At 38.7% G+C, this 18125-nt stretch overlaps 1 protein-coding gene across 1 annotated transcript; it reads right to left on the bottom strand.

Moving 5' to 3' along the window:
- Nucleotides 1–2272: 2272 nt before the first annotated feature.
- On the bottom strand, nt 2273–17244 carry LOC131940404 (neuroglobin-like). The gene is made up of 3 exons (XM_059299008.1): nt 16993–17244; nt 14357–14579; nt 2273–3542 (listed from the first exon to the last, which is right to left on the bottom strand). The coding sequence occupies exons 1-3, from the start codon at nt 17229–17231 to the stop codon at nt 3411–3413; spliced, it is 594 nt and encodes a 197-aa protein (XP_059154991.1). The 5' UTR covers nt 17232–17244; the 3' UTR covers nt 2273–3410.
- Nucleotides 17245–18125: the final 881 nt, after the last annotated feature.

Below are 18125 nucleotides of genomic sequence, written 5' to 3'. Positions count from 1 at the left end.
ATTAACCAACTGTGCAGCCACTACGGGATTAACAAATCTAGAACAACCACATTTAATCCGAAAGGAAACGGACAGTGTGAACGGTTCAACCGCAGCATGCATGATTTGCTGCGTACGCTAGAACCTGAACAGAAAAAACGTTGGCCTGATTTTCTCCCAGAGTTGGTATATCTATACAACTGCACACCCCATGCCACAACCGGCTTTACGCCATACATGTTGCTGTTCGGACGGGAGGCTCGACTCCCTCTTGATTTGTTCTTAGGAAAAAGGGAGAGTATGACTGGCTCATACACCGCACTGGAATATGTGAATGAACATATGAGAAGAATTAGAGAAATGTACAGGGTAGTACAGGAAAGACTAGAACATGAAGCACGGCGAAGGGAACCGCCGGTACAGACAAAGGACCCGCCACTCAAACGGAATGACAGGGTATTACTGCGTAGCCACCCGTTAGGCAGAAACAAAATCCACGATCTCTGGGGACAGGAGATATGGCAAGTCGTGGAGATGCCTAAAGTAGCAGGTGGCCCCTTTAAGATAAGACCCATCGATCACGCCAAACCGGATCGGTGGGCGAACATTGCTCAATTAAAGAAATATTGGAATAGGCAAGAAGAGCAGTTACACACAAGGAAATCCAAGACAATTAGGGAACCGGAAACTATAACGGAAATTCACATACCCATCCCGGAACCATATCACCATCAACAGAACAACCGCGTTACACAAGTGGAGGATAACGGCAACAAAGAGGATCCCGTTCCTTCCAGAAGCAGAGAGACAGTAGACCATCAGATAAGTGGTCCGCGGAGAAGTTTGAGGAACAGAAGGAAGACGAAATTTTTTGTCAGCAACCATCAAGTCTTTCATGGTCGCGCTGGTATGAGAACAGACTGTTCAAAAAGCTATAAAAGTGAACTGGTGAAGGCACCAAACGGAAAGGGTGGATGTGAATTCTAGAACTGTTTTGTGTCTCAGGAAGACGATGAAGACACAGTTGATATGTGAAATAGGTATAACTGTCAATCGTATACGAATGGGACGTCGTGGACAGTGAGTGGAACAATAAAATTTTTTACGATTATGCGATTCTTTGGAGGAGTGCACCTGCCAGGCGTTGTTTGTGGTTGAAAACACACAAAAAAAGGCAGGGGTGGATGTGACTAGGGTAGGCCTAGCCACTAGTTACAAATCTGATAACGAACGAGAAGCCGAGACGCAGTATTGCAGTCTGACGCAACACAACAGGTGGCTTATTGGGTCGGGCTGATAACAATCTCAAAGCCAACGCGTGCTATTTTGGGAAACGGTACAAGGAGATTCAGACGGCCTGTCAACTTTGATTGATGGGATGCAGATGTTATTTCACGGACTGTATGTTAGAACTACGCAACTAGTGGTCGGAGACATCGAGTACAAGTATCGATTACGGAGGAATACAAGTACGGAGACGAGTACGGATACAAGGCATAAATAGGAGGGGACGACTGAACTCGTTCTCTTCCGTCGTCGTCGCTTGCTTTAGATCAGTCAGTCTGTGTGACATACTCAAGTTGGTTATATTGTGTTAAGAAGGACAATAGACATGTGGATTCAGTTATATGAAGCCTAGTGAGGACTGTTAGGGGGTCAGTTGATTCAGACTATTATTGTGAAACATTTCTGTTGATTCATTGTGTTATATCGAAACATTTCTTGATTCATGTAATAAAAGGATCAATAGCGAACCTGCATCTTCGAGTCTTTCTACTGTAGTCGATGTTGTGTAGCATGAGTGGTTCAACTCGTTACAATTGGCGTTGTCGGGCAGGATAGACTCGGGAAAGGTCACATTTGGCGTTGCGAACAGGATAGATGCAACTAGCCTAGGTCACATATATATATATATATATATATATATATATATATATATATATATATATATATATATATATATATATATATATATATATATATATATATATATATATATATATATATATATATGCCTATAATTGTATATTGTGATGTTATTTAATAATTAATAAATGCGATCTAGCATCTTAAGTAAACATGTTCTCTTAGAGAATATGAAGTTTTCTGTCAATATGTAAAAATAAAAATCAAACAGCTGTTATAATTACCAAAAGTACAAATACAATCAGCTGTCTGAGATTTAATGAGTCTAACGAGATTAAAAATACCCAGGCTTTTCAACATTATTTGTGAGAACTTGTAACGCATATGTAAACAGCCTTCACGTGGATGTGAATAAATCAAATAAGAGCATACATAAAGTGTGTTTATTATACAGAAGAAAAATGTATTTAAAATGCTGACACAAATTTAAGATGATAAAAATGTAAGATGAAAATTTAACTGTGAACTAAAGAAACTCTCACACCGTCTTTATATTTAGCCTACACCTCAAACGTAACTCGGTCAGATTAACAATAACACGAATCAATGTCGCAAACGTATACTGATAGTTCACATGATACGGGTTTTGTAGCAGTGAGTATCTTTAAAAAGACAAGTTCTCATTGGCCGTGTCACTATGCGACAAATCACACAAGCCGATCTTAGTTTTTAAGTAAACCTAACTCCTAGTATGCAGACGATGCACCCGTTGGTTACTAGAGAGGCTGTCAGAGACGTATTGTCAAAAGTTTAAGCTTATATCACAGTACATTTCTTATAAAACATAGTAAAAATAACAGTATAATATGACAAGTTTCTTTAAATCAGAAAATATCCACTGACGTATTTTTATTGAATTTTTGAAATAAAATAAAGTGCTTTCAACATTATTTACCCAAATTACAGCACTTTATCGCATGAGCTCACGCTAAACGAATCATTTTTACGGATTTAGGTTCCACAAACATGTTTAGCGAATTGCTCGCATTCGTAAATTTTGTCAATACAAACGTATTAACTTGTGATGATATATTTCCTACTTTTTTTTTACATCAAACATATTATCTTTAAAAAAAATGACTTGGCGTCAGTAATGTTTATGAACATCAGCATAGTTTCTTTTAATCATTATTTAAGCCAGCCTTGTACCAACCCTAGACACCTTTATGCCATTATATGCCAAACGAATCATACCACTCACGTCAAACAAACGGTAGGCATTCAGGAAATACTGTCTTGGAGTTTTACAGGTAGACAAATATTTGCATTTAGTTAAATGATCTGATTATTACATTTGTGATGTCAGGTCAGACAGTACTCTGACATACACTTTTTTTTATTACACACTAAATGGCCGCAAAGTTCTACAAGAGAGTGTGTTGTGTATTGCTGGTTGGGCTGTCTCTGAAAGACGCACATCGAGTTATTTTAAGGCATGCGCAGAAATGTGTTTCCGCCACTTCCGTTGTGTAACTTGATCCATTTCTCACGGAGCGTGTGGTAGATCACATGACCATCGTCTCCTTCATCAAGTGTGTTATGTAACGGAAAAGATCTGCCCAGGCTTGCTCCACTTCCGGCGTCCATTTATCCCCGAGTGCCGGCTGGATGGCGTTGTTGAACTGTGGACCGACAAGCTGTGAAGAAGAGAGAAAATTGCTCGTGTTTAACCTAGGTGATTTATTTATAGAGAGTCAAAGCTTTGGAAATAAATAGCTAAGTACTGTACTGATTCCAATCTGAAGATGTGGTCATTTTTTTTATTCTTTGCCATGAATCTTTTACATTAATTTCTGAACCCAGAAGAGAAGGATAGCCTGTCACTGTTACTCAGTACTGGAATACAGTCTTGATTATACCGCCCATACAACCCTCTCCCTTCCTTCTTTTTTTACACAGCCAATGCGCTGGACTTGGAATGGATTTTAATGTAAACCCTGTTCTGAAATTTAAAATAATAGATGAGGCTCGTTAGCTGGGGACAGCCACTCTTCCAAAAATCAAACAACTGCTGCCTTGTAGTTTGTTCTTGGTGGGAAAATGGCTATGGAAGCAAATCCAAAAAGAAAAGCAGCCTGAAATCGGAGTCAATGTTGACACGTATACTTAATTGTGTTGGATGGGGTCCCTATCATCCCTTCCAACACTAAAATTAAGAACGCAGAAGATGAAAGAAAAAGATGAAACATTGAGCTGATATTGGCTGGTTTACATTTAGTTAATAATAATCATTAAAAAGTTTTAAAAAACCCACGTTTTCTGATTGAACTAAAAAGTAGAAAATAAATACTATACATCACAATAATGCAAGCGATCACTCTACTATAAGCGATGAAAAACGTGGGGCGCCGAAGTAAAAGTTATATTACTATTGATTAGATAATACTATTGACTTTTATTAGGGAGCTTGTAGAGAGTCAACAGTATTAGAAACAGTAAGAAAATCACGGCGCCCCACGTTTTTTGATCGCTTATAGTAGAGTGATCGCTTGCATTATTGTGATGTATAGTATTTATTTTCTACTTTTTAGTTCAATCAGAAAACGTGGGTTTTTTTTTAACTTTTCTAATGATTATTATTTTCTACTTTTTAGTCTTTGTCTGTTTGCTATCGATTTTATCTTTTCACTTTTTTTTTGGGTAAACGAAGACAACTCGTAAAAAGACAACTCGTAAAAAACACGTTGTGTGAATACGTTACTGACTAGAACACATAGATTTTAACCCGTGTCGAGTGGGATAGCAATCGTGTACCCAACCACTCGACCATATCGTCTCCCCCATACTGGCCACCAGTTGTTACCACCGCATGAACACTACTCAGTAAAAAGAGGGAAAGTACCGAACCTTGTTTTCATCAAATTACAGTTACTGAGTTATGTCCCCTTTTCCCCACGTTTTTACTACAATTATATAGCGGTCTAAAATGCTCAATAAAATGTTTCCATGGATCAATTTAGTAATAATAACAATTGAATATTCTATTGTCATCCAAAACAAAGCTTCCCTGAAAATTTCAGCGCGCTAGCTAACTGGGAAGTGCCAGAAATTTCGATCGCAAGATTTGATTGGAGAACCGGACGCGAAAGCAAGTTAAAGAAAACGTGGGAAAAAGACAAGCAAACAAAACAGCGAAGATTTTCAGAAAAGCTATGCCGATATAACAGTTACATGGGATCTGCTCAAAGTTTATTATGTAGCGACACCATACGGAAGATTAACATGTTTTTCCCTTATTTTTTTAAAAATATCACTCGGTTATCAAATGCGGGGTCTAATAATAGGCCTAAAAATGCCTTATAATGTAAAATTTATTTCATGTAAACAATAGTCAAAAGACAGTAGCTGTAGTAGACCCAACAGGAAAAAGAAAAATTGGGCAAACAGTGAAAGTCCTGAGGATCTTTTGAAACTGAGATAGGAAATGGTATGACAACATAACCGGAGTTTAAATAAAATATCCAACACTTTCGTTTGTAAAATGTCGCCTCGGCCATTTTACACCTGTAAAAAACCTGATTGATTACGTGTCTGATGTTCTTCTAGCACCCTCACAAAACACGATTTGATCGATCAAATATAATTTATTTTATTGCGTTTCACACTTTAAATTCTATAGAATTCTTATTATTTTGAAGTTTGTATGGGAAGGTATTGAGTTCATCTGTGGTTTGCCCATCCACACCCACCCCCTCGAAGCCTAAGATTTATTTTAAACAAACCGCATTCCATTCCATAACACGTGACGTCAAACGCCTTGTCTAATCTCGGCATTTTTTTTTCCTACATCTGTTTCAGCAAAATAAAAAGTTAAACTGCATCCGTGTTGTATTGTAATGCTCAAACTAAAAATGTTACGGAATTTAATGAGTGCATCAAAATAAATAATAGAAGCTCGTTTTGAAGAGGGCGATATTGACATAATAATTGATGAGTTTAGAGCACCGGATTTATGACGTGGAATATAGACGGTGCATTTGATGTCCCCACGCACTGTCTGGGAGTTCTTTAGCTAGACTTGCGGCTTCGAATCTTTGTATAGCTAATAAGTTCTCACTCTTTAACTAATCCCCCCCCCTTTTTTTTCTACCGCATCCACGCACGCACGCATGCGCGCACACACACATACCGCTTTGTGCCAACGCATAAAATTAAATTATAATGAAATCCACAAAGAAAATTCTGTAGTTTTTTTTATAGCCTTGAGTGGTTAATCTTTCCTATCGCCTACAAATTACCTCCTCCTCCACTAGCCACCATCACCACCACCATCACCATCCTGGTACCCACGCACATTCAGTGTACACCCACTCACCCACTCAAACGACCCAGTTACAAATGCTTATAACGCATACATTAATTATCCATGGTGCAAACACTCTAACCGATCACACCCACTAATCTAGTATTTCTTTCTGCCTTTTTTTCTCCGGGGAGAAGATGGGAGTGGGGAGGAGTGGGGGGGGGGTGGGGTCTGGAAAATTTCGGGGGGGGGGTGGACTAAAATTTCCGAGGTGGAGGATGGACACTAGTAAAAGTATATATTTTCTATATAAATTCTACTTCATTCGAGGAGACCCCGAAGAGATGCCTGAAAGAAACACCACACTAACCGCAAGTACAAAACCAATTTTCATTTCTTGAATTCATTACATAATTGCTTGTTTCTAAACAAAAACATTAACCAGCCCACAAACCCCCTCCCCTCACAAACTGCGTTATTGTATACATAAAATAAAGAGCTATGCATGCAGGCAAAGACGTAGGAGTACTTAATTAAACATGCACACTAATGACAACAGACACGCAAACTTGAGTGTGATAACTGTCACAATGGCACACACATCTCCCCTCCTCCCATCTCGCTAAGAATTAGTTCGATACAAATGTAACTTTAAAAATTTGTGTATTGATTAATATCAAATACAGGAGGAAAGAACTTTTCAAGCATTTGTTCATTACGTTCAACCGCTGTTTTTTTTTAAATTATTTTTTTTATTTCATTTACTGTTGATGTAGTCGTTAATTTCTTCAATGTCATAGTTTTATGATTAAAACCAGTTTCATCTTGGATAAAAATGAAACAGTAAGAAGCTCTTACAAATAAATTAAAAAATAAATTTTACGTTAATATGAGCATTATTATGTTTATTTTATCCTGTTGTTTTATGTACTTTAAAAATTAAAAAATTATGACGTCATTAATAGCCGTGTAATAGCCCACAAAATCTATAAATAGCCTGATGCACAATTTCTCCATTGTTCCTGACATAATAAACATGTATTGGGGTATTGATAAAATATTTTTTATCCCGCAAAAGATTTTCTTTTGTCCGCTTGTGATGTTTATTTTTTAAATTAGCCTTAACTCCTCATTTGTAAATCGCTAATTGTTATATTTCTAGCCTGGATTTAGCTCGTGAAAATCGCTCATTATTATCAAAACTTCATTCTAATTAATGATCAAAATCTAGAGAAAAAAAACAAACTCCATTACCGGTTGCGGAAAAATTGTCAATTAAAATAATCCATTAACAATTACTTTGGAAATTATGAAGGTCTTTTTTTAAAGCAAAAGTGCCGTTGCTATAATAGGAGACATAATTATTTAGAATTTAGAGAAAGCTGACAAAGTTAACACAATTTTTTTAATAGAACTTTTTGTTTTGCTCGTATAGTTTGTCGGTCAGTGCATGGCTCTAAAATCAATCGATACCGAGTCGTACGGTACCAATAGGTGTACGCGATACCACTTTCTCCTGATATTCTTCTTATACCCGATACCAAAAGTCATTGAGCCGATACTAGCCTTTTGGACATACATGTCTAAAGGTCTTTTGTCCGATACATATTATTTTAACATGCGGGTCTATCAGTCTTGTATGCGATAGCTTGTTTCTTTTATATGTGGGTCTGAGGAACTAATACCAAGTTTTTTTTTTGGACTCGTAGCTTTATGTGTCTTACATCCGGTAGCAAGTGTTTGGACATGTTTTGGACATTTTCTCGGGGTAGGGGTGGTTCACTTGAAATTTCAGGGTGGGGCAGACACTGGTTAATTTATACATTTTCTATATAAATAATATACCCCCCCCCCCAAGGTGATGCCTGAAAGAAACTGATTTGTCTGAATGACTTGTATCCAATACTTAGTTTTTAGACATGTCACTTTATAGAAGTCACTATATACTCAGTCAACTTATACAAGTCACCAACTATCCAGTCAACTTATAGAAGTCACCAAATACTCTGTCACCTTATAGAAGTCACCAGATACCCAGTCACCTTATAGAAGTCACCAAATACTCTGTCACCTTATAGAAGTCACCAAATACCCAGTCACCTTATAGAAGTCACCAAATACTCTGTCACCTTATAGAAGTCACCAAATACTCTGTCACCTTATAGAAGTCACCAAATACTCTGTCACCTTATAGAAGTCACCAAATACTATGTCACCTTATAGAAGTCACCAAATACCCAGTCACCTTATAGAAGTCACCAAATACTCTGTCACCTTATAGAAGTCACTAAAACTCAGTCAACTGATAAAAGTCACCAAATACCCAGTCACCTTATAGAAGTCACCAAATACCCAGTCACCTTATAGAAGTCACTTATACTTTGTCACCTTATAAAAGTCGTCCATTGCCCTGTAAATTTATCAAAAACAAACATTATGTCCAGGTGCTACTAAACCAAGGGAACTAATCTTCTGTTTAATTTCTATCCCCTCCCCTCCACCCCACCAGCTCCGCCTCCCGCGACGACCGGAAATCACACTGGTGCACGTGGGTTAATTTACTTCCTGTTTGGTCCGAAGCAGATGGCGCCAGGAGTTAACCTATGCTAATTTTAGTAACTAATTCATTTGGTTTATTTGCTTCGAACTGAATCGGCAGTTGTATGGTGATTGCTTGGCGATTAGGTGCCCATTTACCCCCCCCCCCCCCCCGCACTCGATGCTTCTGTTTCCTTCAACAATGAAAAAAAAAGTTCAAGGTTAGAAATTAATATTAAATCAAAACAGAAAAAAAATCCGTTAGATCAATACAAAACTAAATGATAGGAGTAGTCCATAAATGATATACACACCTTGGGAAATGGGGTTCTGCTAGAGAAGAGGGTGGGGGAAAAGGGGGTGGGGGTGTTGAGCAGGGTTTCTTTTTGTTCCGGGGGTGCACTTGAAACTTAAGTGGGACATTTAAAATTTCCGAAAGGTGTAAACACGGGTTAAAGTATATATTTTCTATATCAATGATATACAGTGTTTCTTCCAGATTTTTTTCTCCGACTAAAATTCCGGGAGGGGGGCGGACGCTGTTAAAAGTATATATTTTCTATATAAAATCTATTTCGTTCGGGGGGAGGCAAAAGACGAAGAGAAGCCTGAAAGAAACACTGATATTTCTTGGAGTGGAGGAGGAGTGTTCCGCGGGGGGAGGGGAGGGGGGGGGGGGTAAGGATGCAGTGCCCATGAGAAGCTGAGAAATGCCTGAAAAAAACACTAGGTTTGAGAGAGAAATATAGTAACTTTCGAATTTCTTTAACAGAAAAACGTGTTGATTTCCGTTCATTAGGCTACAAGGCTGAAGCTCAGACACGCAGGGCCTCGTGTTCGTCAAATCACGTGACAAGACAGCCGGCCGGCAGAACAGATCGCCATTAAAGCATCTTCCGTCCACTGTTAAAAGGGCGATGTCACGGATTACGCCCCGTCCCACCCTCTCCACATTCACACTCAGGAAATCCTGATTGATAACGGTAGACAACGTTTGAACTATTTATAGAAATCTACTAGATTCTAGATTTTTTTTAAAGAATGGGGTGATAAAAAAAGATACGGGCGCAAGAAGATGTTCAACAAGAATGATAAGGGCATAGATGTGCCCGTAATTCACAACAATAGTTTTATGGTATATAGATAAAACATTTATCCAATCGCAAAAAAAATATCTCTAAGTTATAAGCCTAGCACTGACCTTAACAAAAATCCTGTGTATTCCTTACTAAAAGCCCTAATAATATAATTAACCCGGATGCTAATTAATATTCATTAGCGCAGGAAAAAATACACTTGATATTCACCTACATTTTTACTAGAATCGTTTTTTAATGACTGAAGTGATTTATATGTAACAAGACATACATTTTATAAATCGAAAGAACGAGATCTTTTTTACTCCAGCTACTATTAGTTTAGCACCCCCCCCCCCCCACTCCTGGAGTTTTTAAGGCGAAGAAAAACTCCCCATCGATATACCAATCCTCTTTACATAATTTCTCCCTACCAGGGAACAAAACGATTGGCTGGCTGCGTGATCATTCGCGCGTGACTAGCGTGTATTGATTGGTTTTGTCATCTCGACAAACAGGGACATAAAAATCCATTTCTTTGAAACATTAACTAGTTTCATTGAGACATCTAGAAACTTCATTGTCGTTTAACCCTGTTCTTTTTAAGAGTATACATAACATCAACTAGCGCCAAAATTGATTTTTTTTTCTTTCTGAGACGGCATCAAATAAAACGGTCGAGTTATACAACAAATCTATTATTTTAGGTTGAAATCCCCTAGAGAACAAGCGTACCAGGAGTAATTTTGTTTGGGGTGTGGTGGTGGTGGGAGGGGGGGGGGGGAAAGGGGGTTGTTCAATCAATTCACTTGTTTTATATCTTTGGTTTGCCCCCCCCCCCCCCCCCCCCAATCACCTAATAAAAATAATCGACGATAAAAACCAATAAAATAATAGCTTTCATATGGATGTTAATTTTCTATGTATGAATGAAACAAGACTTATTTCATACCTGAAGGTCTACGGGGCAGGTATAGTAGATTACATCCGCGTAAGTGACCTCGGCGTATGAAAGGATAGTGCGATCAACACTATGTCCATCCGCCTTAACTTTCCCTTACATCAGAGTTGGGTGGATTCAGGGACATTACGGACTTGGACCCGGGATTCGATCTCGAGACATTCAGGTTAGCAGTCGTATGCTCTACTGTCCGACCACACCTTCCCACGTTTTTTTTCTTTGTACATTTAGCAATTAATGAGCTATGTTTTTCAAAGACAAACTTCGGCTAAACAATAAATGTATACATGAATGCGATTCTTCCAACATGAAAAAGCCAGTTGTCTAGACGAAAAATCGATAAAGTTCGATTCTTCTCTGGGGGGGATGTTTTATCAGGTATAAAAGCTATTTAGGTGGGGATCTGTCATTGTCTGAATCATTTATTTTCAAGGTGAAACACAGTAATGGCGGCGAGGTGGAATGGGGGGGGGGGTTAAGTATTCGATCAATCCGTGTATTAAAATACGCGCGTATTGATCTCTAAATGCAATAGCTTTAATCTTGCTCAATTAGTTGTGTTGTGCGTGTTTTATGAAAGCAATTATTTGATGTGGCAGTTATTTGACTGATTGTTTATCATGCTCTTGCTGTATGATTGAATGTTTTCCCATCGGCATTGTTGAGTGATCGACATTTTATTCTATATAAAATGACTGACAATTGACGCTGTATGATTGATATTACAGGGGAATGATTGACAATTGACGCTGTATGATTGATATAACAAGAGAATGATTGACAATCGACGCTGTATGATTGACTGTTTTCACATTGGATGTTGCATGTTCGACCATTTGTTGACAAAAGATTGTTGCATGATTGATTTTTAACATGTGCTTGTTGTGTGATTGACTATTTAACATATTTTTGTTTTATGATTTTATGATAACTGTATGATTGACAATGCACATTGTGACTGTATGATTGATAATTCACGCTGTGCTTCTTGTATGATTGCCAGCCCTGTGATTACTGTATGATTGATAATTTGCCCTGAGATAGTTGTTTGATCGACTATTTTTTTTTTGTTTGATTGACAATTTGACCTCTGTGTGATTGATCATTTACCATGTGCTACTATTGTTACATTGACTTGTCCCCCTGTTTAAAAAAAAATGAAAGAATTTTATACCAGAGAATCAAGTCCTGAATATAATTATTTTAATCACCTGCGTTTAAAAAAAAGTTCAAGCAGAAAATTGAAATCTTCAGAGAGCCATTTTGGAATGCCAACTTGTAAAGTAAATATCACGCGGAGAATTTCAAATCGAGCGGTGCGGTGCCTGTTCTTGAGTGTAAATATATCACTCCGCGAGATAATCGGTTCTATTTCTGTAGTTTAGACCCGCGCGCGTGGCACCTAGCAATTTGCTGAAACATTGGCGAATACGATCCTCCCCTCCAAGGATTAAAAAAGAGATACATTTTCTTAAAAATCTGGCCAGCGGATACATTTCTGCTCCAGAATTTCTTCACAAGGTTGCAGTAACCGGCCCGCATTAATACCCTTTCAGTTTTTTTAAAACATTATTTTTTTTTTAAGAATTCTTCCTATAGCCTCTAATTTATAAAGAAACATTTTCCAAGAGTTTTTCATGTTTGAAGACAGTTTTATTTTTATCTGTTTTGTTTCATTATTTGTTAAAGAAGTTTAGGAATTTCAAATATTTTTAAGCAATATTTATTGTTTTCTGTCATATGCCAAAGACGACAGTAAAAAAAAAGAAGAAAGGAAAGATAAACAGAAATGAAAACTGTAAATATCTTAAATAGTTGGGGAAAAAAATAAAGCCTTTTCCGCAAGAATCGAAATGCTGACAACACATATTTAAGAATACGTGAATGTTTTAAAAATCTAGCTTGCAACTTAGTAAAAGAAATTGGCTGAATTGGGACAGCTTTAATGACAGTGATGTTATTTGCTTCAAAACATTGACTAATCACTTAAAAAAAAAGATAACCTACTTTTTCAACATTTTTCTTTTATCGAATTCAATAAAATAGACGCTTATTGACTATGAAAATTCAATTTCAATATATAAAAAGAGACCTTTCATGGCCATGAACGTTCAAATCTCAAATAAATACTTATTGACTGTAAAATGATTATAACATTCTATTAATAAAATCATCGATACTTAACTATAAAATTTCAAAGTATAAACAGATACTTAATTATTACGAAAATTCGAAATATACAATAGATACTTAATGACTATAAAAATCCATAGCATAAATGGATGCTTAATTACTGTAAAATTTCAAAGTAAAAAAATAGATATTTAAATTCTATGCAACTTAAGGTATAAAATAGACAATGACTATGCAACTTCAAGGTATGAAATAGACACATACTGACTATTTACTCATAAGAATCCCACACTGGCACATAATCATCATAAGCTATCAAGTTAATTACTGTGTACACTTCTCAGTTAATTACTGTGTACACTTCTCAGTTTAGCGCGACGCAACGATTACCAAGCCGGGGTCGGGTTATTAAGTCATAATTCTAGCTGTCATCCAGTTCATTTTAAGCTTGCGGATCGTTGACATATGTTTGTGTCTATGAGTAGCATGTGCTAAAAAAATACATTTTAAAATGTCGGGGTGCGTCTAATGGAAGTTAAGGAAAAATAGGTTATCTTTCAAAATGTGTTGATCTTAATTCGTCTTGTTCTACATTCATTAAAATACTGACTCGCGGTATGTTGTTTTTAAAGTTTACTACGCCCTAAGGCTGATAAAAGAACTGAAGCCAACAGGGATTTCTTGGGAGATGGCAAAATTAATATCCGTGGATCGGACGAAATAGAAGTAAATGGTGGAGGCCCTATGTTCTATAAGGAGCAAAGAGGACTAAGTCAAGTAAGTCAAGGCTGACAAAAATAAAAATAAAACCCCACTATAAAACATAATATATAAATTATGATATTCTCAAGGATGGAGTACAGAGGAGACTCATTAACATTTCTTTCAAGCATCGCTTCACCCCCCCCCCCTCCCCATCCCCCGAAGCACTTATACCGCCACCCAAGACGAAACAGAAAAGAGCACAAAGAATACTTTGTTTAGAGCCCCTCCCCCTCCCCCTCCCCCTCCGGAAATAAAAGTGAGCCCCCATCCCGAACATTTCAAGTGCCTTCCACGGAGAAAGATCCTGCCAGACCCCCCTTCAACTCACAATGGCCCAGGTCATGTCTGCCCCCCCCCCCCAAAACACACTCACCCCCACCCCCCACCCCCCTGACACTTACATCAAGAAACTCCGGCCTGGCATTGTACGTCATGTGCCTGTGACCCAGGTCATGTCTGACCCCCCCCCCACCTGAAACTTACATCAAGAAACTCCGGCCTGGCGTTGTAGGCCATATGCCTGTGTCCCAGGTCATGTCTGCCCCCCCCCCCCCCCCACACTTACATCAAGAAACTCCGGCCTGGCATTGTACGTCATATGCATATGCCTGTGCCCCAGGTCGTGTCTGACCCCCCCCCCCACACTTACATCAAGAAACTCCGGCCTGGCATTGTATGCCATATGCCTGTGTCCCAGGTCATGTCTGACCCCCCCCCCCCCCCCCTGACACTTACATCAAGAAACTCCGGCCTGGCATTGTACGCCATATGCCTGTGCCCCAGGTCGTGCAGCAGGGCGATGACCTTCTCCTGACTGTCCAGACGGGCCACGACCTTCTCCACGGCGCCCATGACCCTCAGCACGTGCGAGCGCAGGGCGGTGCTGGCCTTCAGTTCCTCGGCCGTCTTGTCCTGGAACGACAGGAACGTGCCCCTGATGCCCGGGTCCTCGAGAAGCCTGCAAGAGATGAAAGTTAATTAATTAAACCCGCGACGTAAAATTAATTAAGAGCGTCCGCCTCGAACACATCGTATCCGAAGAAATGAAGAAGAAAAAATTTTGACGTGCTTCGGAGTCATTCAATTTTCTTCTCAACAAAGTGTCCGTAGCGTCTGTCTTCACAATATGCCATCCACGGTATCCATTAACAAGAAATTATGTTCTATTCCAGGTGAAGAGTACAGTCAGGGGTTCCGCAGCCGGAAGGGCCGAATGCTGTTTAAACTTTGCGTTTTTTTTTCTTTGACATTATGGAGTGGTTCCAAATGTTAATTAGCCAGCGAAGTCTGTGCTTTATTTATAAAAGTGCGCTTTGCTGTAACTGATGCTATGGGGGTTATTGGGACAAATTTTATCATGGCGTTGTACTGTGCGTGTTTAAAGTATTCGTATGAAAATAAAATTGTTATTATGTGCGAGCTAAAAGTGTTCGTGTGAAAATAAAAGTACTGTGCGTGTAAAAAGTATTCGTGCAAAATAAAATTACCGTACAAAAAGTGTTACAGCTAAAACCGAAATTAGAAGGATGTCTCCAAATTACAATAGTAAACTAACACACGTATGGAAATATTTGCCACTTTCTTTATTTTTGTCTTACATAACTAAAAGCTTTCTGACACGGCCTTGGCGACTTGGCTGCTATCGATAACAGGGCACTGCTATCGATAAATGGTATTGTTCTGTTTATACAGAAAGGGGGAAAGAGCTTAATCAAACATATACAATCTTGAAAGTTAAAGCTTACATTCGAAAAGAAACAATATGTCTTTGCGCATCAGTGTCATGTTGCGTGTTTTAAATTAGTTTCATTTCATATTTTATAAAATATTGAATTATTTGCACTTCAACTGTGAAGAAAAACGGATAATTACAGACCAGGAAATTGTAAAATCTTTAAAATGCTTGTTGTCATTGATTGTCACCACTCAAAGACTGAGGGAATAAAGTGCGTGTGTTCGGATGTAGGAAGTATAGATAAAACTCCGTCTCTTTGAAGATCTGACGGCAGAGTGTCCACGGGAAAAAAATAGAAAAATTATCTGTTTGAAAAAAAAGATAAATTAATTGGATAATTTTGCTGACCAAAGCGTTTACCGGTAGAGTGCTTACAACAGAGTAATTCTTGCAATTAGCTTTCATCCCCCCCCCCCCCCATATCACGCTTGTCCATTTTTTTCCGATACTGGGTATCAATTAAATAGTAGTCTAATAAACGCTCGTAAAATGTGAAGGATAAATATTTTTAGTTTTTAATACCTCAATATAATAAGTATACGCGCATGGTGCTTTTTTTTCTTGCGCAACAAATAGGTAAGAGTGCATCCTACAAAATTTAAGCGATTATCTTAAATTCTTGCTATAATAATCAACTTGACTATTGGTTTCGGGAAGTCGTCACAAAGATTCCTGGAGAGTGCTTTAAGATGACTACGACAGAACAGCAAAAAAAAAAAAAACGCTGTCGGCTATATGAAATTTTTTTTTGTTGCTTCTCTGAATGCAGTGGCATCTACAATAACTTTTAAAAGGGCGATCATTCTGTCAATCATTTAAGGGAAAATGGTGGATGCGATGTTATTTTATTTTAATAGGTAGAGGACTAACACCATTTATATACTTTGTAATGCATACAATGTAATATGATTTTTAAAATTCCACTGTTAGTCTCGTGATTTATAATTTTGATCATTCGATGAGAGTAAATTAGCTTGCTTTATGTGGGGCCTACTCCCTTCGATGTGAGTAAATTAGCTTGCTTTATGTGGGGCCTACTCCCTTCGATGTGAGTAAATTAGCTTGCTTTATGTGGGGCCTACTCCCTTCGATGAGAGTAACTTAGCTTGCTTTATGTGGGGCCTACTCCCTTCGATGTGAGTAAATTAGCTTGCTTTATGTTGGGGCCTACTCCCTTCTATGTGAGTAAATTAGCTTGCTTTATGTGGGGCCTGCTCCCTTCGATGAGAGTAAATTAGCTTGCTTTATGTGGGGCCTACTCCCTTCGATGAGAGTAAATTAGCTTGCTTTATGTGGGGCCTACTCCCTTCGATGTGAGTAAATTAGTTTGCTTTATGTGGGGCCTACTCCCTTCTATACTCAACGATATTGAGGGCGTGAATTGCTGTCGTGTATAGGGCTGGTAAGTGGGTCGCCAACCTGTTCTATGGCTCATTCAGGTTTTATTGAGCCGTAGAACTGATTGGTGACCTACTTACAAACCCTATTGCGGGCGCGTATTGAGGGCTGTCCGGCTAAAAAGTTTACAGCTGTTTTAAAATGTTCACAATCTATTTTTAAAAGCGACTCTAAAACATTATCAGTTCATACACCCAGGTACAGGGGGGGGGGGGGGGGTCAAAGAAAAACCACTCACCCCATGAACATGACCACGCCCACTCGCTCTATATCCGTCCGGATAATCTTCCACGACTCGACCACGATGGCCTGGGTCTCGGGCGACAGGACGGGGGTGGCGTCGGGGATTCCCCTCATGCTAGACGACGACATCTCCTCGCCCTCGGCGTTACACAGGTAGATCTTCTTGTTTGTTTCCTTCATCTTCTCCGAGAATCCGAATTTTTCACTGATCTCCTTTGAACAGCTCAGACCCATGATGTGAGAATTTACAAAATTAACTTCCGTATGCCACTTCTGAACAGCGATTTTAATTTCACGATTGTTATTACTAGACGAATTCCGAATTTAATAAATTCACATGTTTAAAGTCGACAAACTTTAAAAAAAAACTTCACTTCCGTTCTACTGTTAAACAGCGATTTTAATTTCTCGATTGTGTTATTATTTAGACGAAACCAGAATTTAACAAATTCACATGTTTTAAGTCGACAAACTTAAAAAAAATACAATTTCACATTTTCTGCTGATAAAAACATACACTTTTCCTGAATACTGTTTTAAGAATTTAAAGCTCCAATATCAATTCTTTTGTAAAGGCTTCCCAGCTAACCTTCACTAAGTAATCTCGTTCACCGACTGTCTACAACTCTAGCGTGTGCCGTGCACGTAAAGTGAGTACAACCGCACACAGTACTGCTCACAGCTGGTGCCGTCTCCTGTTTAGTCATGTCATGTTTTTCTCGTCCCCATGTACCTTGGAGGGTGGGGGTAGGGGGGGGGAGGTTAAGACAGACGACTCACGTTTGGCGCTGTCTGCCTTACCTAGCGCGTGGACGCTCACCTGACGCCCTACCTGCTGCCCACCTGGTCGACACCAAAGGTAAACACCAGCACGGTCAGCTGGTGTGAGACCTTACGTGAAACGTCATCGCCTTCTCGTGACGTCACACGGTTGTTTACTTTACAAGCGTGGCTCATTTACTTTTTGAAACTTAGTCAGGAAACATCTGATTACATTAGAAGTTGGCGGTTTTTTTTGACGTCTTGTATGATGTAATACTTGGTGTCTTGAGCAATTCACTTTTTTGACGTCTTGTATGACGTAATACTTGGTGTCTTTAGTAATTCACTTTTTTGACGTCTTGTATG

This window comes from Physella acuta, unplaced genomic scaffold (genome assembly GCF_028476545.2).
Source record: "Physella acuta isolate Inbredline_101_S28 unplaced genomic scaffold, ASM2847654v3 ptg000316l, whole genome shotgun sequence".
Taxonomy (NCBI): Eukaryota; Metazoa; Mollusca; class Gastropoda; family Physidae; genus Physella; species Physella acuta.
Note: the sequence above shows the minus strand (reverse complement) of the source record. Positions and strands in the feature narration are given on the sequence as shown.